The 25,787-nt window shown below is 43.6% G+C and overlaps 1 protein-coding gene across 1 annotated transcript in view; it reads right to left on the bottom strand.

The window, feature by feature from the left end:
• Positions 1–15,161, bottom strand: part of GNPDA1 (glucosamine-6-phosphate deaminase 1) — a 36,534-nt gene extending 21,373 nt beyond the window's left edge. The window contains exons 1-3 of the mRNA XM_044280849.1: positions 15,005–15,161; positions 8,971–9,100; positions 6,825–6,926 (exon numbers count right to left, since the gene is read on the bottom strand). Of these exons, the coding sequence (XP_044136784.1) occupies positions 6,825–6,926; positions 8,971–9,094 (226 nt within the window). The 5' untranslated portion in view covers positions 9,095–9,100; positions 15,005–15,161. The remainder of the gene's footprint in view (positions 1–6,824; positions 6,927–8,970; positions 9,101–15,004) is intronic.
• Between the last annotated feature and the right edge of the window lie 10,626 nt (positions 15,162–25,787).

Here is a 25,787-nt window from a genome sequence, read left to right as displayed (position 1 = left end):
GCGTTTTGGTCTCCGCCTCCAAAGCAGAATGGAGACGGAATGGAGGAAAACTGATGCATTCTGAGTGGATCTTTTTCCATTCAGAATGCATTAGGGCAAAACTGATCCGTTCTGGACCGCTTATGAGAGCCCTGAACGGTTCTCAAAAACGGAAAGCCAAAACTGAAACTGAATCCAAAGATATTCCTAGAAACGTTTTCCGGCTGCTTGGGGAAAGGTTTGATTCCTCCCAATTGATAATCCACCCTAATGATTGGAGGTGGTTTAGAACTTTCTGTAAGTGGTTTTGTAATAGATCCTTGTTGTCCGCTATCACTAGAATATCGTCCAGATACGGGATGACACTGATTGCTTCTTGTCTTAGAGCTGCTACCGCCATGATCTTGGTGAAGACTCTTGGCGCTGAGGAAATTCTGAAAGGGAGACATACAAATTGATAATGTTGGATGTGACCCCTAGTCTGTATTGCAAATCTTAGGAATTATATTTATGTTTTGTATATCGGGATACGGTAATAAGCATCCCTCAAAAATCGATTGAGGCCATTACCGCTCTCCTTTTTATTGATTTTACTGCTGATCTTAAAGTTTCCTTTAAGATCAAGGGTTTTAGATTTATTATAATTCTAGATTTCCTGTTTGTTTGTTTTTTTACTAAGAATAGGCGAGAGTAGTGGCCCTTTTCTAGCTGATCTTTCGGGACAGGTTCTATTGCTCCTAATTTTAGTAAGTCTTCTATGCCTATCATTAAGGTACCTTGTTGAGAGAGAGGAAGAGTGGTAATAATTTTTTTCTGAAGAGGAAGACCTCCAGAATTCCACATGATAACCCTCTCTCTAATGATGTTTAGGATCCATGAATTTGATGTTATTTGCTCCAAGGTTCTTAAAAAGGAGTTGAGCCTTCCCCCTACTTGTATGGTGTCATTGTTTTGGATTAGAGGAGGAGGGGTTGAAAAGGAAATTTCTTCCCCTACCCCTTTTTGCATAACTCCACCTCCCCGTTTTTCCCTCCGCTTTCCTTTGTTCCGATTGGTACTGACGGCCACAAAAATTCTGTCTTTTTTATTTAAATCTTTCCTCTGGAAAACCTTTTTTTCTTATCAGTGGCGTTTTCTAAGATCTTGTCTAGATCTGGTCCAAAAACGTATTGGCCGTCAAAGGGAAGGGAAATTAGCTTGTTTTTGGATGTAATATCCCCTGCCCATGCTTTGAGCCATAGAACCTGTCTGGCTGTGTTAGATAAAACTGCCATGCGTGCTGAAAGTTTTACGGATTCAGTTGCAGCATCCGCCAAGAAACTAGTTGCCGATTTTAGTAATGGAATGCTCTCCAGAATATGATCTCTCTGCGTTTAATTGATTAGATGAATCTTCAATTGCCACAAATTAAGGGTTCTAGCTACACAAGTAGAAGCCGCCCATGGCTTAAGAAGAGCTGCCGTAGCCTCCCAGGTTTTGCTTAGTAGCCTCTCTGCTTTCCTATCCATGGGGTCTTTAAGTTGCGCTGAATCTTCAAATGGCAGGGAAGTATGTTTTGTTACTTTAGCCACAGGAGCGTCTACTCTGAATTGATTCGCAATCAGTGCAATCCTCATCGTTAAAAGGATAGCGCCTCTTGATACCCCTAGGAATGAAAGATCTTTTATCTGGCTTCTCCCATTCTGACCTGATTAATTTTTGAATATTATCTGGAACTGGGAATACAGACTTCCTCTTTTCTCCAGCCCCCCAAATATCTCATCCTTCACCGACTTAGGCTTTTTAGGCACCTCCATCTGTATTGTGGCTCTAATAGCTTTTATAAGCTCCTCAACGTCATCCGGATTAAATAAGAAACATTTATATTCATTATCTTCGTCAGAAGATGCATATGTTTTTTTCATACATTTCAGCATCCGAGCCTCCCAAAACACCAGAATCTGAGTCATACACTGGATTGCGATTATCACGGATAATTTGAGGAGGGTTAGGGGAGCTACATCCCGGGAAGCTAGTGCGGACTGAACTTCTTTAACTAATGTCCTGATATCTTCTAGGAAACTAGAGGATTCAGCTTTAACCACATTTGAAGTACATTCTTTGAATAAGGGTTTAGCTCTTGTGCTGGGCAAACGCTTATAAAACATATACCACATTTCCGTGTCTTTTTAGGAGCTAAAGCAGAATCCTTTTCTCCCTGAAAAGTGTAAGGGAGAGAAGGATCAGCTAACCAGGGTATAGGGGTGGTACACCATGTGCCTGATATCAGGCTACTCACAACTGGATTTGCTGCAGGCTCCAGAGCCCCACGTGATGGGGCACTCATCTGGAAAATGCTCCTGTCTGCCAGCAGACACTGCACTGTTCTCCTGTAGAAAGGATTGCACTGTCTAGTGAACTGTTAACTGCAAGGACCTGTGGCGCCCGGAGAGAATATCATGACGTCTGGCCCCGCCCCCAGTGTCTGATGTCACGCGCCGGTGGACGAAGGGAACGCATCACAGTGTCGCTTCGGCCGCCATCTTCCTTCTCCTCTGCATGAAGTTCGCATGTACCGCCGCAGGGGGGTCTTCGCATTGGACAGCAATGGTCTGCACCCTTGCAAAGGCCCCAAAAGAGGAGCGAGAGTCGCACTCTGGATCCGACCTCGGCCTGCATATATGCTTTGAATCAGATTGTTTTTATTGAGATTTTCAAAGCATTTTATGAGACAAACAAAGCAGCCCCCCCCCCTCCCCCTCCCCATACCCAAGCGTCCTAGATCCAAGGAGAACATCTCCAAAAGTCCTCTCCAGAAAGAGTTCGGTACTGAAATGCAGTAGTTATACAGTACAGCTGGACATCCGGTACATAATCCTTAAGCACATATCATATGTCATCATTTCGAATACATCAGTACATTACACGGCAGCGTAACAGAGCGTATATACCACCCCTCATCCCAATAGACTATACCCCATTCCCTCTTACAGCATCCATCCCTCATCCCCTCCCAGTGAACAATGACTTCCATGCCTCTCATGTGCGGCCTCTAAAAACATAAGTAAAGCCGGGGCGGTTCGGATTCCAGTATCTATTTAAACAACATTAATCTACAATATTGTAGTATTGCCTCCACCTTCCCCAGATCTTCTCATATTTTTTACTGTTATTCCTCTTCTGGTATACAAATTTTTCCATTTGCAACAGTGTGTGAACCTTACGAACAAGTTCCCCCAACCTCTGGAGGATCATGATCCACCCAATGGTACGCAATCACCTTCCTTGCTTGATACACTATGCAGATAACCGCTAATTTCTGCTCAGCAGCTAGTTGTACAGACTCAGTACAGCCTAATACACATAATCTGGCATCTGCCTCCACTCTTGTCTCAAACACTTATCTCCTCAGCCTAGAGCAGTTCCACATAAGGTGTATCAGCGTAGCATTGGGCGCACCACATCTGGGACACATGTCATCTGACCTGTACCCCATTTTCCTCAAGACAGGTGTCCGATAAACTCTATGCAGCAGCAGTAATTGTGACATTCTGTGCATTTCACCAACCGCAACATCTGTGAACCCCTCCAGGACTGTACGCCATTGCTCCTCTGACAAGTCTTCGATATCCCCCCGCCACTTATCATACAACCAGAGAGGTTGCTTTTTAATCTGCATTTCCATAAGACTGCTATAATGCAATGATATGACCCCACTGGTGGATCCCTCAGAGCTTGCTAAATCAATCATCGGATTTCTGGAGGCCGGCACAACCCCCCCGCTGCATCCTGGGCGCGTATAGCGTACCGTATCTGCAAGTATAAGTAAAATTGGGAGTGTGGGAGCAGAAATTCCCTTTGTAGGTGAGCATAGTCTTTCAGAGTATCCCCCTCATATAGCTGATGCATGAAGGCGAGTCGTACCTACCCCAGACCTGAACATCAGACACTTTGTGTAGTTCCATATACATAAGATTAGGCCAAATTGCGGTAAACCTGGTATAACCCTGTACCCCAGCTATTGTCCTGCCTTTCCACCAGACTTTATGAACCACCCAAAGTAGCGGATGTCACTTCCCAGTCTATCCAGTGATCTATCTACCAGTGCCGTCATTAGATTCTTGCCCTTAACATAGTGACGCACTATTCTTCCTGCTGTAATAATTCCATCCTCCATCCCCCATCCCCGCAATTGTTGAAGTTGGGCAGCTAAATAATAAATCCACGGATCCGGAACCCTGAGTCCCCCATCCGTTTTTGGTCTGCACTGCATATATGCTTTACAAGTGGGCCCCAAAGAGCCTCCATGCATCTCTCCTGCTTCCTAATCTGGTAGGACAGGAAAAACACTGGTGATGGAAGGTAGGGATGGGATTTAAACCTCTCTGTGTTTTTCCTGTCCTATCAGAGGAAGGATGTGGTGTCAGAGACAAATAGGAAAACTAGCACATGATGTCCATCTGAAGAATCCATTTAATGTATATATGTTGTGCATATGTTAAACATAGGACAAAAACTTGAAGTGATCACAGCCTTAGAATGCGCAGCATGGTGAACAATGTGCCCAGAAACATAATGTGTCACCCATTTCTGGCAAAGCCTGGGTTATACGTTGTACTTTAGTACCAATGAATGAGGTCTTATTGCTGCGGACTATGGCTGCTAGGTGATGCAATATTTGTTCAAGGTTAATAAGCGTCTTATAACTGGCAGCACGCTCTGCTTATTACTAAGACGGTATCCAGAAATAAACAGAGAACATAGTCCTCTACATCCTGTTCCATCCTTGTCCTTGACGTTTTCTGACAGTTTCTTAAAGGGATTGTGCACTGTCACGATACTGATGACTTCACATCAGGATAAGTCATCAATATCAGATGGGTGGGGGGGCCACTACCAGAAGCACTGTCAATAGCTGCCTGAAGAAGACACAGCACTCGCTGAAGCACTTTTACACCTGCACACAGTCTAGATTGTAGTAGCAGTGGTGTAGTGTGTAAATACAGCTTCCTTTCCCATTCACTTGAATGGGACAGACATTTAAATTCCTGCCCATTCTAAGCTGTGGAGTCAAGGAGGCAGTGCCATTAGTGGTCGGCAGCCTTCTCTGCATAACTGTTAATGCAGAGATAGTCGTCAATCACTAATAAAACCTCAATTTCAAAGCCCAGAATGAGCGGGGCTTAGGGGGTGCTGGTCGGCGCTGACTGATTCACGCACATAACAAAAACACAAGGTGCATATTAAAATATATAACACTATATAACAATGGGGTTATTGGCATCAGGTACATGCTGTAATAACTTGCTGTTAATATAAGGCATATCGTTTTATCAATTTCGACCTGCTTGTGCCTCACATTAATAGTAAGTAACCTCACCATTTGTCACATTAATGGTTAACCCAATGTTGCCCATTATTTGATAAGGTCGTAGTGGGCCACTTACTTTTAATGTTAGGTACATGGGGGTACTAATGTAATAGCATCATCTACCTCAGATTAATAATCGGTGACCCCATCTTCTCAAATTATGGCTACTGGCAAGACTGCGGTTATTGAGTCACATTAACCCTAAATCTTGCTGGCTGCCCGATACATGTTTTTTGCCTGCCTTTATTTTGAGGCAGGCTAATAATCTTGCAGTGTGTGGGACAGGGTGTGGGTACCTGCGCTTTTCAGAGTACTAATGAATTAGGAGGAGGCTGCCGCTGCTGCCGTTCACCGAGCACAAGCTGAGACGTCGCAGCGGTAAACCCTCCCCTGTCCCTCCTCCTACTTTAATATTAGACACACATTCATTGGTCCTGGGCCGCAGCCTGGCGGTTGGGGACTGCCGTGAGGTGAACGCATTGCACCCGCACTGAATCCTGACCTATTCATTTCAATGGGGCTGTGAACATGAGCGATGTTTTTCACAAATAACTTGTGCGTTGAGTGAAAATCTCAGCATGTTCTATATTCTGCCTTATTTGTGCAACGTAGGCCCCATAGAAATGAATGGGGCTGCGTGAAAAATCATATCCTCAAGCAAGTGCGGATGCTCTGCGATTTTCACGAATTGTTGCTAAAGAGACGAGGGATCTATGACCCGGGACCCCATTTACTTTATTATTTTCCATTATGACTTGGTTATAATGGAAAATATCATTCTTTAATACAGAATGCTAAGTAAAATTTCGAAAAAAATAATAAAAACATTACGCACCTCATCCACTTGATCGCGTAGCTGGCATAGTCTTCTTTCTTCTTCTTTTAAGGACCTGCAAAAGGACCTTTGATGATGTCATCGCGCTCAGATGACGTCAGCAAAGGTCCTTTTGCAGGTCCTTCAAGAAGAACAAAGAGGATCCCGGGTGCGCGATTAAGTGGATGAGGCGAGTTATGCTTTTATTACTTTATTTCTGTATTAAAGAATGCTATTATTTTCCATTATAACCATGTAATAATGGAAAATAATAAAATCTACAGAACACCAAACCTGAACTTCAGTGAAGAAGTCCAGGTTCGTGTATGGGTACCACATTCAGTTTTTTCCTCACGCGCGTGCGTGCAAAACGCATTGCACTCGCGCGGAAAAAAACTGAACAACAGAACGCAATAGCAGTCAAAACTGACTGAAATTGCATGCCTACTCGCACGATTTTCCCTGAATGCACCTGTATCGCATCCGGCCCGAGATGCCCGTATGAAAGAGGCCTAAATCATGCCAAACTGTGGCCATCCTCTCGATTAAAAGACATCAGAGGAAAAGTGAATCTACATATAATTTCCATTGAAAGGATAGCAAACGTTATAAAAATGTAAAGAACCACAAAGATAAAATGAGAGTTCACTATAAGTGCAGTGGCTTTTGTATAATACTCACCCACATACTCATCCATGTTGAAGGTTTTCACATACTTGAAGGAGAGATCTCCATTTTGATGGTATTCAATAAGCTTCTTGTAGCATCCCAGTGGTGTGCTTCCTGTAATATTGAAAGGGATCTGTCACCGCAAATTCACAAACTAAAGTGTTCGTGCGTGCGTGCATGTTGCTGGCCGGAACTGACATGCGAGTCTCCCCGAGTCCTGCCCGAGATCCGATGGTATATTCTAACCCCCTTCCCGGTGACGCTTGCCTGGGGGTTAGAATATACAGGGCCCCGCCGCTCACAGAAGTACATTTATAAACTATAAATATTTAAATAGTCGCTCATCTCTTTACTTGGATACCTTACTCTCAGCTCCAGTAACAGCAGGCAGTGCGGGCGGCACTCACTCACTGACGTCATGCACCTGCGCCACCTAGTGGGAGGAGCAGGCACGTGACGTCAGTGAGTGAGCGCCGCCCGCACTGCCTGCTGTTACCGGAGCTGAGAGTAAGGTATCAAAGTAAAGAGATGGGCGATGATTAAAGTTGCAGATTACAATGTACTCCTGTGAGCGTCGGGGAGGGGGGGATCTGTGGATGGCACCGTTTATTGGGGGGGGGGGGGGGAGAATCTGTGGATGGCACTGTTTAGGGGGGGTGGGATGTTCCTAAAGTGTATGTGATAGATGGAGGAGGGCGTGTTTAAGTGTGGAGAGCAACCATTGGTTGAGGTGCAGAAGCTAGTGCACAAGGAGCTCAATGCATTGTGGGTAGTGAGGGCAGGCGGGATTAGCCTCAGGGCTGTGGGCAGTTGCAGCCATCTTAACAGAATAGTGAAATTGCAGTTTTATGCAGACTGGTTGCTAAGGGCTGAATCTTCTTAAATATGGGGTAAGTAAGTCTAATAGTTAGTGATTCTGGAATATCATGGTAATAGTAACTACATATATGAAAATTGAAATTAGGGTCCAAATGTGACAGTTATCCTTTAAGTTATACCAAGTGCTTTCTGATTTGTTTACCGAAATACCATCATTCCTCCTAATTACTGTCCTAAATTGTCTATAAAAAGGGAGGAGATCTAATACTTTTTCAGTCACTATCTGAAATCTTGCGCAGTCAGTGCAGTGACGTCGGGACCATAGGGAGGTATAGTAAATGTGCTGAGCGCAGGAGAGGAGCTTGATTCAGATGGAAGTGCCTGGGCAGTACATAATGGGCTCAGTCAACAAAATTACATGTGAATCAAAAGTTATTTTTCAGGGGCTGAGAATATCAACAAATAGACATAAAAGGTATGTTTGGGATACTGTGTAGTTAAGTACAGGGCACCAGGAACTGTTTAATTGGTGAATTTACAGTGACACCATGTATGTATGATACAGTTTTACTAAAAAGGTATGCAGGAGAAAAAAAAGGTTATACAACATCCAATAAAATCAACAAATTGTCTGTGTGACGCATGAATGGCTATCCATTCTGATTGGTAAAGTGGGGCCCCAAGTGATGAAATCCCCTCTATTACATCAGTCATATAACCTATCTGGGCATACAGGCTGCCTACACCAGATCACAGCTTTTTTAAGCCAACCAACACTTGTAAACCATTCGAGGCCTTCAAGTCTCAGATTTTCCTCAGGACAATCGGTACCATTAAAATTAAATAAAAACATTGTTAAACCCTTAAAGGGATTCTCTGGCTTCATAATCATTTTCTATCTGCCCAGCGTACCCCAAACACTGCACTCTTTGCTCCATATACCCGTTTTTCATATCAGTACGTTCCTTCTGTTCTCAGCATCACTGTGTCCTGGAAGGATGTTTATATGGCATACTTCCGGTTTTCTTCAGCTTTCTGCTTGGTTTTCCCACCTAAACCCAGCATGCTTTGCTCTGTATGGTTTCACACTGGCCTGCCACACTGTTCTCTCTACAGTAGCGACCCCCCACACCACCCCTTTCTGATCCTGGGAGTGAGAGCTGTATAATAGTGATGGCGCACAACTAGCTCCTGAGCCCATGCCATCACTGTGACAGGCTATTACAGCACATCGTCACCTACCGGCACTCTGACATAATAGCACGTCACTGAGTGTGAAGGGGTTAACAAAGAATTTGTTCAATCTCCAAAAGAGCAGAGGAACTAAACTGCACCTTACCTGTAGGAAGGCCCAACGTAAAATATTTCTCAGCACTTGGGTTAAACTGGATGATGCGATTTCTAATGTACTTGGCAGCCCACTCACTAGCTTGGTCATAGTCGTCCAAAATGATGAGTTTCATCTTTTGCTAAAAATGAAAAATGACAAGGCGTAAATGTAAGCAACATATTTCTCAGGCACACATTTCCATGTTGCCAGGCTTGAAATAAGACCAGAGATGGTCGAAACATCTCTGTCACTATGCTGCTGATTTGAAATAAACCAATTTGTATTTTGCACAAATGGAAGAGTGCTACGGATCTTTACGCATTACTGGTACACGCCGGTACCCTCAGCCAGGATCTCTACCCGCGAGCATCACCTCTCCTATCAATGGTAGATAAATTTTTTCCCAATTGCTGGACTCTGTAGTGCTGCTTATCTCTTGTTATTTTTCATATGTGCCCTTGTAACCAGACAGCAGTTTAATACTACAGTATAGTCACATATACATACTTGCCAACAATCCAGAGATGGCAGTTTTTTTTAAATGCTCGGATTAGGGTACTTTCACACTAGCGTTATTTTCCGGTATTGAAATCCAGTAATGGGTCTCAATACTGGAAAAAAATCTGTTTTGTCCTAATGCATTCTGAATGGAAAGAAATCCGTTCAGTATACATTAGGATGTCTTCTGTTCCGTCCTTTGTATGGTATTTGACCGGACAAAATACTGCAGCTTGCTGCAGTATTTTTTCCAGACAAAATCCCGGAACAATAACGCACTTGCGTTTCCGGCATTAATTTCCATAGAGATGTATTAATGCCAGATCCGGTACCAAGTGTTCCGTAAATTGCCACGTCGCCGGATCCAGTTTTCTGGTCTGTGCATGCTCTGGGATATAGGAGGAGCTGGTTTTGCTTTTGATCTTTCAAAAAATTGAAATACCGGATCAGTTATTCCGGATGAGACGGATCCGGTATTTCACCGGATCAATCTAATGGGTCCAGAAAAAAAAAGGATATCAGTTTGCATACTGTTTGCTGGATCTGGCAGGCAGTTCCAGCAACGCTAATGTGAAAGTATCCTTACTTCAAGAGGAAAAGGAAATTTGTCAGCTGTTCATAAGACAGCATGAGGTACCATAATATGTAACAGGCTCCCTCCTTTCAATGATTTTATTCTAAAACACTGTGTCCTACACAAAACCCCATGTTGACAGAATAAAAAGGTATTTCGCAATAACATTATGCAAAAAAAAATTAATTTTTTTAAATAAAATAGTATCCTTAAAAGGTTAATAGTGTTTGGCTTGTACAAGTTGTTCCTTTCATTTATATAGGAATGTGCCGCAATACTACCCAGTAATGTAGATCAGTACTGGAAACAGTGGCATGTACGGGGCCTATACATAGCTGGCTTCCTGTCAGTAAATCTGCAGGCCGATCACACAACACGCAGTTAAAAAGCTGACCTATTAACTTTCCTGCAGCTTTCCGGTGGAACGATAAACCCACAGAATATTTCGTTTTTTTAACATGCTTTCAGTTGGAGATTTTTGCTGACTCCATAACTACAGACGATTTCTTTTTTCCTGTAGAAAAGTTGCTGAGCTCCGCAAAACAGGTACGATTTAGTGCTGAATTTGTATGTAACCACAAGGCAGCAGAGAAACATCTGCAAAAACAAAATTCCCTCCTAAAAGGGGTTGTACGAGATGAATAAAAATCTTAGACAAGCCCTACAATAGTCTAAAAATAAAAAAATAATAATCATCCTGTGCAATGAGCAGGACCGTGGTATGGTTAGGTGGACGTCAATGGAGGACGGATCTGTTTTTTATTGTGTCATTGACTTACATTGTGTGTCAGAACGGATCCATTTGGCTCAGTTTCATCAGACGGACACCAAAACACTGCAAGCAGCGTTTTGGTGTCCGCCTCCAAAGCGGAATGGAGACGGGACTGATGCATTCTGAGCGGATCCTTTAGAATGCAAACTGATCTGTTTTGGACTGCTTGTGAGAGTCATGAACGGATCTAACAAACGGAAAGCCAAAACGCGAGTGTGAAAGTAGCCTTAGTCCGCTCCATATGCAGTGAGTGCCAGCTGTTTGGTACAGCTGGCACCCAGCCACAGTGACCATGATTGGAGATAAATTCGATCATAGTTATTTTACCACAAAGAGCTCCCTCTGTCCTCCAATCAGAACCCCTGTGGCGAAATTGCGGAGCTCCCATCAATTGCTATAACAGCGAAGGCTAACCTTCGGCACTCCAACTGTGGTATTACTACGACTCCTAACATTCTCCATTCATTTCTATGAAGTTCTGCATACAGCCAAGCAAGTGTACATCTTGGGAGTTGTACTTTTACCACGGCTGGTGTGTCGGAGGTTAGCCACCACAGACCTACCGTAGGCCTTTGTGAATCACAGTGAACTGCCTGCAGAGCTGAAGCACTGCCTGACAGGCAGCCTGTGAAAATTCCATAGGCTGCAACAGTATACTATTGCAGTCTATGGTACAAGTGATCAGGCGATCGCACATTCAAGGGGACTAAAATTTACTATTAAAAAAAGCTTTAAAAAAAAAAAAAAAAAAGCTTTAAAAAATAAATAAATAAGTGCTAAAAAACACAACCTCCCCCTGCAAAAAAATAAGTCCCCATACAGATAGGTGAACAGAAAACTAAAATAATTATGCCTGTTGGAAGGCAGGTAAGAACAAACTAAAATGAAAAAAAAATAAAAAAAATGGGTTGTGTCCTAAAAGGGTTAAAGGGAGCCCGTCAGCCATTTTGACCATGCTAAACTGTTCACAGCACTAGGTAAGGGCTGAGGAGAACAGTATAAACAAACACCTTGTGGAGCTTTTATTATCAGGAGCAGTGCGAATATGATCTTTTACTTAGGCCTCATGCACACGACCGTGACGTTTTTTGCGGTCCACAAACCGCGGATCCGCAAAAAACAGAAGCCACCCATGTTGCCTTCCGCAATTTTCAGAACGGAAGCCAGCAATATAAATGCTTATTCTTGTCCACAAAGCACGGACAAGAATAGGACATGTTATTTTTTTTTAACGGGGCAGCGGAACGGAGCCACGGATGCGGACTGCACATGCAGTGCTGTCAGCATCTTTTGCGGCCCCATTGAAGTGAATAGGTCCGCATCCGAGCCGATGCAGACCCAAACAACGGTCGTGTGCATGAGGCCTTAGCCAGGCTTTGCTCCTGCAAGTGCAATGGAGATGGAGTTTCACTCTGCACCTTGTTTGCTTTTTGTATAACTTTTTGTGTTGATTTTATTGAGCTGAAAAAAGTAAATTTTTTAGCTGATTATAGTTTGCTTTAACTGGATTATTCAATAATTTATCTGCCCCATGACCTGCACAGATGTTCCAAAAATTATTTAGAGATGTGTGCCTCTTAGTAATTGTGGTGCTATAACAAAGATGGCGTGCAAGTAAACATTGAAGACAATGTAGCTCTCACACAAGCGCCGGGCCCCTTCAAGCAGCCGATCGGAGGGAGTACTCGGAGCCAGACCTTGGCCAATCTGATATTGATTAGCTATCCTGAGGAAAAGTAATCAATATCCCTGACAACCTCTTTAAAGGGTTGTCCAGCACACAGTTTTTTTTTCTTTTTTAACCAGGGACAGCAGCATGTTGTACCTAATAAAGAAAATTTTAAAAAAATCATACTCCCCTGCTCCCCGCCACTCTGTTTCCGCTCCCTGGAATCATTCAGTGGTCTTACGGTCCCTGTCCAGGTAACTTCCCGACGTACATAGTCTAGTGCACTGCTGCAGCCAACAATTGGCCTCAGCGATGACATGTTCATAACTGGCAGGCCAGGCATTTAAAGAGTTACTGAGCTTTAAAAAAAATTTTTTATTTTTTTTTATTTTATTTTATTTTTTATGTCATACAAACAAATAAAAGGTTTTGGTTGGTAGGGGTCTTAGTGCTGAGACCCCCACTGATCACTAGAATGAGGAAAGAGATGTGATTACATAGCGAGCTCTGTTCTCACTGCAAGAGGGAGAATCAAGATGGGCCTATGGACTTCTATTGAACCCATCTCCTGCAGCCATGCAAGCGCTTCTCTCTCCTCATTCTATCGGTGGGGTTTTTTAAGTAGGGTTGAGAGAAATTTGCGTTTCAAGTTTGGAGTGCAAGGTTCACGTGATCTAAGAATTCCTTTATGGATTCCGCTACGACAGACCATAACTTATAGCAGAATCCATAACGGAATTCTTAGATAACCCGAACCTTGTACGCCGAACTTGAAAACACACAAAGTTCACACAACACTAGTTTTCAGCACTCAAACCCCAAAACCCCTACCGATCAAAATGATATATTTTTTAGAAATTTCAGTGACCCTTTAAATGGCGCAGTGAACAGCAACCTTGAACCTTTGATATGTGAATTAGGCTACTATCACACTTGCGGCAGTGTGATCCGGCGGGCAGTTCCGTCGTCGGAACTGCCCGCCGGATCCGCCGATCTGCCACTGACTGAAAGCATTTGTGAGACGGATCCGGATCCGTCTCCCAAATCCATTGCAAGGACGGATCCGTCTCTCCGCTTGTCATGCAGACTGACGGATCAGTCTCGTACATTTTTACCAATCTGCGCGAATGCACATGCCGGAACGACGGATCTGAATGCCGGATCCGGCGCTAATACATTCCTATGGGAAAAAATGCCGGATCCGGCGTTCAGGCAAGTCTTCCGTTTTTTTCGCCAGAGAGAAAACCGTAGCATGCTGCGGTTTTCTCTTTTGCCTGATCAGTCAAAACGACTGAACTGAAGACATCCTGATGCAAACTGATTACTCTCCATTCAGAATGCATGGGGATAATCCTGATCAGTTCTTTTCCGGTATAGAGCCCCTGTGACGGAACTCTATGCCGGAAAAGAAAAACGCAAGTGTGAAAGTACCCTTAATAAAAGGTAGTGGCTTCCTCGGTGCGCCCATAGGCACTCCTGCAACAATACACCCTTCACTTGCATTATGGCAGATTTGGTCGGAAACTTCTGGGACTCTCTTTCTTCCTAGGGTGAGGATACACGGCGAAAGCAAGCCACAGAAAAATCGTGTGACAAAATAATAATATGTGCGACCTGTCTGTAACTTTCGATTTCATATGTGAAAACACAGTCAAGGAGCTTGTCGCTGACAACTTACATCAGGGATGCTCAACCTGCGGCCCTCCAGCTGTTGTAAAACTATAACTCCCATTATGTCCTGCTGTAGGCTGTCCGGGGATGCTAAGAGGTGTAGTTTTGCAACAGCTGGAAACCACAGGTTGAGCATTCCTGACTTACATTAAAGCCTAAGGAGTAAAAGTTGAGTGTGACGTAAAATCCGACATGTCTGCTGCTTCGAAGCATGTCACATTGCAGCGCCACTGACAATCATTAATTGAATTGGACTAGGAACTTAAAATAACCCTGGAAAAAATATATATATAAGTGCCCGTATGTTGTAGGCGGGTTTAAATTGACTTAAGGGGGGGGGGGGGGGGGGGGGGGGGGGACACAAGTAGGCAGGGAAGTAATACCATACTGTAGCACAAGGTACCGCCCCTGCAGAACCAAATATCACAGTGCTGCACATAATACTAACTGCCGCCTTCTCCACAGTATTCAGCTGAGGACGGCGATACAGCTGAAATTCCCGGCAGGGTCTATGGCCAGGCCGCCCCTGGAAATGACGCATAGCCAGACCCTAAACTGCAGAAATGCATGCAATGTTGCATAAACAACATTATTTAGGTACTGAATATGGAAAGGAAGCTGCAGAAATACATGCAAATATCTGCCGCGTGTGAACATACCCCTAATGTGAAATACAACATCACAAACATAGGTGGTAGTCACTGACCAGCTGTGTGTTTAGTTACCAAGCAGCAGCTCAAGTACAATGATACATAAAATGGAAAAGTCTGCAGTGCATTACAACAATAATGACGTGATATCACATTGAAGACATATAATACCACACATTAAATACCGCTATCATACACACTGAACTTACCGAACACAGCAGGACACCGCAGGTAAGTCCGCGTCCCCTCTGCTTGCTGCTCCTGAACGCTGCTTTCTCTATGGCGTCCTACAGTGCACATCCCGACACTCTGTTATGTCCTCGGCCCGTCGGAGCGCCCCCTGCTGGCAGCCACGTGCATTGCTTCGCTCGGCGGTTTCACACCTCGTGATGTACGTGCAGTGACCTCAGTTCTAGGAAGAAGCTGCTAGTTTATGTAATGGCTGCGCTGTGTGCAGGGTGTGAACGGGGATTCTGTGTGGCATTGCACAGGCGATGTATCCTGTCTGACTGAGGTGGAAAGGAATGAGAACCCCACACCGATAATATTATCTAGATGTTTACTAGGGAACTTGCTGTAAAAACAGGTCTGAATGGTATACATTAACCCTTTTCACCTTCCTACCTGCCCAGGCAATTTTTTGCAAATCTGACTAGTGTCTCTTTATGTGGTAGTAACTTTAACCGCTACAGGACCGCCGTATGCAGGATTGCGCCCTGGCGGCGGCCCTGCTCTTCTGGGTGGACGAATATACGCGTCCTCCCGCGAGAGCCGAGATTTCCTGTGAACGCGCGCACACAGGCGCGCGCGCTCACAGGAACGGAAGGTAAGCGAGTGGATCTCCAGCCTGCCAGTAGCACCAAACACCACTACACTACACCCCCCCTGTTACTTATTAACCCCTTATGAACCCCTGATCACTTCATATACACTCCCTGATCACCCCCCCCCCCCCCGTCATTGATCACCCCCCCTGTCATTGATCACCCACCCCCCTATAAGGCTCCATTCAGACGTCCGTATGATTTTTTCGGATCCGCAAAACACATACGGACGTCTGAATGGAGCCTTACAGGGGGTGATGAAATGACAAGGGGGTGATCACGCATATAGACTTCCTGATCACTTCCCTGTCATTGCTCACCCCCCTGTCATTGATCACCCCCCTGTAAGGCTCCATTCAGACGTCCGTATGATTTTTACGGATCCACGGATACATGGATCAGATCCGCAAAACACATACGGACGTCTGAATGGAGCCTTACAGGGGGGTGATCAATGACAAGGGGGTGATCACGCATATAGACTTCCTGATCACTTCCCTGCCATTGATCACCCCCCTGTAAGGCTCCATTCAGACGTCCGTATGATTTTTACGGATCCACGTATACATGGATCGGATCCGCAAAACACATACGGACGTCTGAATGGAGCCTTACAGGGGGGTGATCACGCATATAGACTTCCTGATCACTTCCCTGTCATTGATCACCCCCCTGTCATTGATCACCCCCCTGTAAGGCTCCATTCAGACGTCCGTATGATTTTTACGGATCCACGGATACATGGATCGGATCCGCAAAACACATATGGACGTCTGAATGGAGCCTTACAGGGGGGTGATCAATGACAAGGGGGTGATCACGCATATAGACTTCCTGATCACTTCCCTGTCATTGATCACCCCCCTGTAAGGCTCCATTCAGACGTCCGTATGATTTTTACGGATCCACGGATACATGGATCGGATCCGCAAAATGCATACGGACGTCTGAATGGAGCCTTACAGGGGGGGTGATCAGGAAGTCTATATGGGTGATCACCCCCTTGTCATTGATCACCCCCCTGTAAGGCTCCATTCAGACGTCCGTATGCGTTTTGCGGATCCGATCCATGTATCCGTGGATCCGTAAAAATCATACGGACGTCTGAATGGAGCCTTACAGGGGGGTGATCAATGACAGGGGGGTGATCAGGGAGTCTATATGGGTGATCACCCCCCTGTCATTGATCACCCCCCTGTCATTGATCACCCCCTGTAAGGCTCCATTCAGACATTTTTTTGGCCCAAGTTAGCGAAAATATATATATTTTTTTGTTTGTTTTTTCTTACAAAGTCTCATATTCCACTAACTTGTGTCAAAAAAAAAATCTCACATGAACTCACCATACCCCTCACGGAATCCAAATGCGTAAAATTTTTTAGACATTTATATTCCAGACTTCTCACGCTTTAGGGCCCCTAAAATGCCAGGGCAGTATAAATACCCAACATGTGACCCCATTTCGGAAAGATGACACCCCAAGGTATTCCGTGAGGGGCATATTGAGTCCATGAAAGATTGAAATTTTTGTCCCAAGTTAGCGGAAAGTGAGACTTTGTGAGAAAAAAAAAAAAAGAAAAACAACAATTTCCACTAACTTATGGAAAAGAAAAAAAAATTCTATGAACTCGCCATGCCCCTCATTGAATACCTTGGGGTGTCTTCTTTCCAAAGTGGGGTCACATGTGGGGTATTTATACTGCCCTGGCTTTTTAAGGGCCCTAAAGTGTGAGAAGAAGTCTGGGATCCAAATGTCTAAAAATGCCCTCCTAAAAGGAATTTGGGCACCTTTGCGCATCTAGTCTGCAAAAAAGTGTCACACATGTGGTATCGCCGTACTCAGGAGAAGTTGGGGAATGTGTTTTGGGGTGTCATTTTACATAAATATCTTGGTCAAATGCCAACTTTGTATAAAAAAATAGGAAAAGTTGTCTTTTGCCGAGAGATTTCTCTCACCCAGCATGGGTATATGTAAAATGACACCCCAAAACACATTGCCCAACTTCTCCTGAGTACGGCGATACCAGATGTGTGACACTTTTTTGCAGCCTAGGTGGGAAAAGGGGCACACATTCCAAAGAGCACCTTTTGGATTTCACCGGTCATTTTTTACAGATTTTGATTGCAAACTTCTTCTCACACATCTGGGCCCCTAGAATGCCAGGGCAGTATAACTACCCCACAAGTGACCCCATTTTGGAAAGAAGACACCCCAAGGTATTTTGTGATGGGCATAGTGAGTTCATGGAAGTTTTTATTTTTTGTCACAAGTTAGTGGAATATGAGACTTTGTAAGAAAAAAAAAAAACATAATTTTCCGCTAACTTGTGACAAAAAAGAAAAAATTCTAGGAACTCGCCATGCCCCTCACGGAATACCTTGGGGTGTCTTCTTTCCAAAATGGGGTCACTTGTGGCGTAGTTATACTGCCCTGGCATTCTAGGGGCCCAGATGTGTGAGAAGTACTTTGCAATCAAAATGTGTAAAAAATGGCCAGTGAAATCCAAAAGGTGCTCTCTGGAATGTGTGCCCCTTTGCCCCCCTTGGCTGCAGAAAAGTGTCACACATCTGGTATCGCCGTACTCAGGAGAAGTTGGGGAATGTGTTTTGGGGTGTCATTTTACATATACCCATGCTGGGTGAGAGAAATATCTTGGCAAAAGACAACTTTTCCCATTTTTTTATACAAAGTTGGCATTTGACCAATATATTTATCTCACCCAGCATGGGTATATGTAAAATGTGCACCTTTCGGATTTCACCGGTCATTTTTTACAGATTTTGATTGCAAACTTCTTCTCACACATCTGGGCCCCTAGAATGCAAGGGCAGTATAACTACCCCACAAGTGACCCCATTTTGGAAAGAAGACACCCCAAGGTATTTCATGATGGGCATAGTGAGTTCATGGAAGTTTTTATTTTTTGTCACAAGTTAGTGGAATATGAGACTTTGTAAGAAAAAAAACAAAAAAAACAAAATCATCATTTTCCGCTAACTTGTGACAAAAAATAAAAAGTTCTATGAACTCACTATGCCCATCAGCGAATACCTTAGGATGTCTACTTTCCGAAATGGGGTCATTTGTGGGGTGTTTGTACTGTCTGGGCATTGTAGAACCTCAGGAAACATGACAGGTGCTCAGAAAGTCAGAGCTGCTTCAAAAAGCGGAAATTCACATTTTTGTACCATAGTTTGTAAATGCTATAACTTTTACCCAAACCATTTCTTTTTTACCCAAACCTTTTTTTTTTTATCAAAGACATGTAGAACAATAAATTTAGCAAAAAATTTATATATGGATGTCGTTTTTTTTGCAAAATTTTACAACTGAAAGTGAAAGATTTCATTTTTTTGCCAAAAAAAAACGTTAAATTAATAACAAAAAAAGTAAAAATTTCAGCAGCAATGAAATACCACCAAATGAAAGCTCTATTAGTGAGAAGAAAAGGAGGTAAAATTCATTTGGGTGGTAAGTTGCATGACCGAGCAATAAACGGTGAAAGTAGTGTAGTGCAGAAGTGTAAAAAGTGGCCTGGTCATTAAGGGGGTTTCAGCTAGCGGGGTTGAAGTGGTTAAAACGCTTTTACTTATCCAGGCCATTGTGAGATTGTTTTCTCGTCACATATCGTACTTCATGACAGTGGTAAAAAAAACAACATTTTTATTCATAAAAAAAAAACAAATGTACAAAAAATTTCTATTTTTATAATAGATAGTACATTCCCCATATGTCTACAGGGTGGGCCATTTATATGGATACACCTTAATCAAATGGGAATGGTTGGTGATATTAACTTCCTGTTTGTGGCACATTAGTATATGTGAGGGGGGAAACTTTTCAAGATGGGTGGTGACCATGGCGGCCATTTTGAAGTCCGCCATTTTGAATTCAACTTTTGTTTTTTCAATAGGAAGAGGGTCATGTGACACATCAAACTTATTGGGAATTTCACAGCATATAAGATGCGAGATGTGCAGCACCTGAAACTACGGATACTGGAAGCCTGTGCTAGCATTTCTCCTGCGGTGTTGCTATCAGTGTGTGAAGAGTGGGAGAAGAGGGTTGCATTGACAATCCAGCACAATGGGCAGCATATTGAACACATTTTATAAGTGGTCAGAAACTTGTAAATAACTCATGAAAGAATAAAGTTACGTTAAAACCAAGCACACCATTGTTTTTCTACATATTAGGTATCGCCGCTTCCGTGACAACCTGCTCTATAAAAATACCACATGATCTAACCTGTCAGATGAATGTTGTAAATAAAAAATAAAAAAATCTGTACCAAAACAGCTATTTCTTTGTTACCTTGCCTCACAAAAAGTGTAATATAGAGCAACCAAAAATCATATGCACCTTAAACTAGTACAAACAAAACTGACACCCTATCCCGTAGTTTGTAAAATGGGGTTACTTTTTTGGAGTTTCTACTCTAGGGGTGCGTCAGGGGGGCTTCAAATGGGACATGGTGTCAAAAAAACAATTGAGCAAAATCTGCCTTCCAAAAACCGTATGGCATTCCTTTCCCTCTGTGCCCTGCTGTGTGCCCGTACAGCAGTTTACGACCACATATGGGGTGTTTCTGTAAACTACAGAATCAGGATCATAAATATTGAGTTTTGTTTGGCCTTTAACCCTTGCTTTATAACTGGAAAAAAAAATTAAAATGGAAAATCTGACAAAAAAGTGAAATTTTGAAATAGTATCTCTATTTTCCATTAATTCTTGTGGAACACCTAAACGGTTGACGTTTGTAAAAATCTGTTTCGAATACCTTGAGGGGTGTCGTTTTTAAAATAGGGTAACTTTTTTGGAGTTTCTACTCCAGGGGTGCATCGGGGGGGCTTCAAATGGGACATGGTGTCAAAAAACCAGTCCAGCAAAATCTGCCTTCCAAAAAACGTATGGCATTCCTTTCCTTCTGTGCCCTGCTGTGTGCCCATACAGCGGTTTACAACAACATATGGGGTGTTTCTGTAAACTACAGAATCAGGGCCATAAATTTTGAGTTTTGTTTGGCTGTTAACCCTTGCTTTATAACTGGAAAAAAATTATTAAAATGGAAAAATCTGCCAAAAAAGTGAAATTTTGAAATTGGATCTCTATTTTCCATTAATTCTTGTGGAACACCTAAAGGGTTAACAACGTTTGTAAAATCAGTTTTGAATACCTTGAGGGGTGTAGTTTGTAGAATGGGGTCATTTTTGGGTGGTTTCTATTATGTAAGCCTCACAAAGTGACTTCAGACCTGAACTGGTCCTTTAAAAAATGTTTTTTTTGAAAATTTCTGAAAAATTTCAAAATTTGCTTCTAAGCTTCTAAGCCTTGTAACATCCCCAAAAAATAAAATATCATTCCCATATCATGATAATTATTGTTGTAGGTATAACTATGTATTATAGAAGTAGAGAAATTGAAACTTAAAAATGTGCAAATGTTTGGTAAATTTTGTACTTTTTTATAAATATAATTTTTTTATTTTTTTTACTCCATTTTACCATTGTCATGCAGTACAATATGTGACAAAAAACAGTCTCAGAGTGGCCTGGATAAGTCAAAGCGTTTTAAAGTTATCACCACATAAAGAGAAACATGTCAGATTTGCAAAAAATTAACTTTCTCTACATAATAAATGCCACTTACTAAAGTGAGACAACCTCTTTAAGACCCTTGTGTACATAGATACATAGATTGGCAGTAATGTAACTGAATGTCTCAGGACCCCTTTTTTCATGATCAGTGGGTGTTCCAGCAGTCAGACCCCCAGCAATCTGATATTTATCACCTATCCTATAGGACAACCCTTTTAAATATACCGTAAATTATGTGTAATCTGAGGAGGTTAAGATTTGATAAATTTCATGCCAGACATTTATGCTTAAAGGGTTTAAAGGGGTTGTCTTACATCAGTAAATGACATTCATTATGTAGAGAAAGTTAAAGGATAACTGTCGTATTATATATTTTTTTGGAGTATTGGATTGTGGTGATTAATATCACCTTGGTGGCCCTATTTCAACTTTTCACTGTGTATTCAATTACCCCTTAATTCCACATTTTTGTTCCCTGTACTGCCTATTTTTACCTGTGCTTAAAATAGGGTTGCTAGGCATGGTCTGACTATGTGTTGAAGGACGGAGGAAGCAGCGTGCAGGCTCACATTACTGACAGCCAGGGACTGTAAGTAAAACATTAAAGCCAGGTCCTCCCCACTAGCTGATAACAGTGCCTGGGCTGTGTGCACTTCTCCCTGTCCCTGCGCTTGGCAGACGCTCCCTCACTCAGCAGACTGGGACAATGCAGAGTTGGAGCAGCGCAGACCAGGGAAGGGAGATCTGCCATCTGCTCAGTGTATAAATGAAAGCAACATGTGGTAAGAGGACCCCTTTGTGCTGCAGGAGATTAACCCTTTAGGGGGGGCTCTGGTTACTGACACTTTTGGGGGCTATTGTTACTGGCTAGTGAGGGCAGGCGGGATTAGCCTCAGGGTGAGGGCAGTGGCGGCCATCTTAACTGAATAGTGAAATTGCAGTTTTATGCAGACTGGTTGCTACGGGCTGAATCTTATTTAATATGGGGTAAGTCAGTCTAATAGTAACTGATTCTGGAATATCATGTTATTAGTAACTACATATATGAAAATTTTAATTAGGGTCTAAATGTGACAGTTATCCTTTAATACAAGGCACTTACTAATATATTGTTATTATCCATATTGCCTACTTTCTATCACATTATACATGTGATGGTTATGACCACCCTGCAATCCAGCAGCGGTTGCGGTGCTTACACGCTATAGGGAAAGGCGGGAAGTGCGCATAGGCCACCATCTTTACCTATAGTGTGCAAGCACGGCCACCATTGCTGGATTGCAGCGTGGTCAAAACCACGGATAATGACTTCCGGCGCTGGGATGCAGGCGGCAGTGTGAGGGAGCTCCGGTGACCTTCCACTAAATAATACCCTCCGCTCGTAATATACCGGCAATAGGGGGCTGTGACCAGCGCGCTCCGGTCCCCGAATATCTGGAGTCCATTGGTATATGGGCCGATACTTACTCCGGAGCGGCAAAAGGAGGATCTCCAAAGGGAGGGGAAGAGGCGCGGGCGGCATGCTCAGCAAAATGGCAGACGCGCTCCCTTCTTCACCAGCGCCAGTGCCAGATAGCCAACAGAGCCCCTTACCGAACATAGACTATAAACAACTGGCAATACAGGTGGCCAAGCACTTGGCCCCGGACATAAGGGACACGCTCAATACAACACTATCTGCCTCGTTACAGCAGTTACATGAGGCAGTCTCTCAGCATGACATGCGATTGGAGGAGCTAGAGCAGAAGTTATCACAAGCTGACAAGGAAACGGCTGCATTTGCGCACAAAATAAATGAGCTGTCCAAACAGAACGCAACCCTGTATGATCGGGTGGAAGACCAGGAAAATCTGTCTAGACGTAGTAATCTGCGTTTGTTGGGGCTACCTGAAACGTTTAAGTCGCAGGCCTTGATGGACATTTGCGAGAAGGAACTACCGAAGGCCCTCGGACTGGAAGGGCGCTATAAAGTGGCCCACAGGATAGGCCCAGCATTGGAGATGCAACAGCGGCAGATGGGAACACCTAGAAGCCAGGGTTTTAAACCCCGTCAGGTCATTATGATATATCTGGACTATTGCGACAAGGAAGCCCTGCTTAGAGCCCTGCATTGAAGCTGTTGGGACATACCATTTTGGAGATTATTCCGCAGCTGTGTCCAGGAAGAGGAGAGAATTCAGCCAAGTTTGCACTCTCCTACACCAAAGGAGATTCAAGTTCCAATTGCTATATCCGGCAAAGCTGAGGGTGACGCACCCCAATGGATCAAGCATGATTTATCATGATCCGACGGCAGCGGAAGAGTGGCTCAGGTCCACACAGAATCCAGGTGAGCCGGCGGGAGAAGATCAAAGACGTGGCAGAGGCTCGTACCAGGCAGAGAGTCCGAGTGACCCAGAGCGAAGAAGACAGACTGTGTGGGAGCATCCAGAACCCGAGGCAGGGAGACGAGGATCGTCAAGCCGGGTGGAGGAGTCATATCCTAAGAGATGACTTATATCCCCTGTTCCGATGAATGGTGGTGTCTGATATCCTTTAACATTCCTAAAGGACTTTTCTACTAGTTCTCATATGTTGTACTACATTTTATGTTTGCGTGGGCTCCAGTTGAGGCCACCAAGTCCTGAGATTTGCAGTACCAATGTGATAATATACTTATGGTAGCCAGTATTAGCCATAAAGTGGGTAGTCGCGAGTGAAAGTTACATATACCAAAATGGAGACACCTTGAGTAGGCAAGCAGGGAAAATTTCCTGGATATCAGAGTGGGAGGGAGCTGAAACCCAGAAAAAAAGGGAAGTCACTACAGAAGTAAGAGTAGTGGGGAATAGGAAAGAGTGGTGGAAATCATGAAAACGGTGTGAGAAGGAGGAGTACACGAAACTGTTTGTTGTTAACATTTATTTGATTTGTTTGTTTACAAGGGATCTCTCTGAGGGCTTTGGGTGAGTGACGTGAACCCCGGGCTAGTTAGGTCGTAATATACTCAGCTGACATATATGAAGGTGATAACCTGGAATATCAAAGGTCTGAAGTCACCCCATAAACGATGGATGATTCTTCGACGCCTTAAAAAACTCCAACCTGATGTTGTGCTTTTGCAGGAGACTCATCTCGAGGCAAATGATTTTGATAGAATGAAAAAATTATGGGTGGGTAGAGTTGTTGGGTCCCCGTCACTCAACCGGAAAGCGGGGGTGATCACGCTTATCAATAAGCAATTGAACTGCCAGGTTTTACAACAGACCAATGATTCCCTGGGAAGGTGGGTGCACACCCTAATACAGGTGCAAAATACTCAATATAGCATATGCAACGTTTATTGTCCAAACACGGGGAACTCTTCTTTCCTAAAAGATCTAGAGGGGAGACTGTTAGGAGATACATGCACAAATAAGATCATAGGAGGAGACTTCAATGCGGTTCTTCATGGTTTGGAAGACCGGAAGAAGGCGGAGGGAAGGCCGTGGGGGGCGAGCTCCCAGGATAAAGCCTTACAACAGTTATTGGTAGGTGGGGGACTGGCAGATGTTTGGCGTCAAATTCACCCAGGTGACAGAAGTTACACTTTCTACTCCCACTCCCAAAATTACTGGTTCCGTATTGATTACCTGCTAGTGGCTCACAATCTAGTTCATAGGGTGGAATCTTCAGATATAGGAGATATAGTGATCTCAGACCACGCACCGGTGACATTGGTGGTAAGAGACACCTTTCCTAGGGGACCTGATTATATCTGGCGATTCCCCTCACAACTATGTGCCAGAGAGAAGTTCGTAGAAAAGCTGGCTATTTGGTGGGAGGAGTATAAAACTGATAATGCGGCTCACCTTGAAACACCAAGTCTGTTTTGGAACGCATCCAAAGTAGTTTTGAGAGGTAAAGTCATGGGGTACATGACAGGACTTAAAAAGAAAGCCCAATCACAGATTTATCTGGCAAGCCAAAAGGTTAGGATGACTTACCTAGATTTTAAGCTAAAACCCACAGATGACAATAGGAAAAAGTGGATAGAGGAGCGTCAGGTTTTCGAAAAATGTGTCAAAGAGAAGGAATTACTGCGTAGCTCTGAGTTTGAAGCTAGGCTATTTAAATATGGCAATAAATCAGGGAAGCTCTTGGCCAATTTGGCAAAAGGGTTACGGCAACCACAATTTATAAACAGCTTGAGGAACTCTGCAGGGAAAATTATACATGACACGGCAAAGAATAATGCCATTGTGGGAGAATATTACGAGCAACTATATAAGGATGGAGGAAGGGCAAACCTAAGTGATACCCTTCTTGATAGAGTATGTTTGCCTAAGATGACTGAGGAGCAGCGACACATCCTGAACTCAGATATATCTACAGCAGAGTTGCAGGGAGTGATAAATGGGTTGGGTAATTCGAAAGCACCTGGACCCGACGGATATACTGGGGAATACTATAAAGACTTATGCAACCAAGTCCTGCCAGTATTGGTGCAGTTATATAATGGCATATTCACGGGCGAATCGACCCTGGACAAAGACAACCTGTCTTATATCAAATCGTTAGCCAAACCTGGGAAAGATCCATTATCACTGAT

Source organism: Bufo gargarizans, chromosome 2 (genome assembly GCF_014858855.1).
Source record: "Bufo gargarizans isolate SCDJY-AF-19 chromosome 2, ASM1485885v1, whole genome shotgun sequence".
Taxonomy (NCBI): domain Eukaryota; kingdom Metazoa; phylum Chordata; class Amphibia; order Anura; family Bufonidae; genus Bufo; species Bufo gargarizans.
This window is presented reverse-complemented; position numbering and strand designations above follow the sequence as displayed.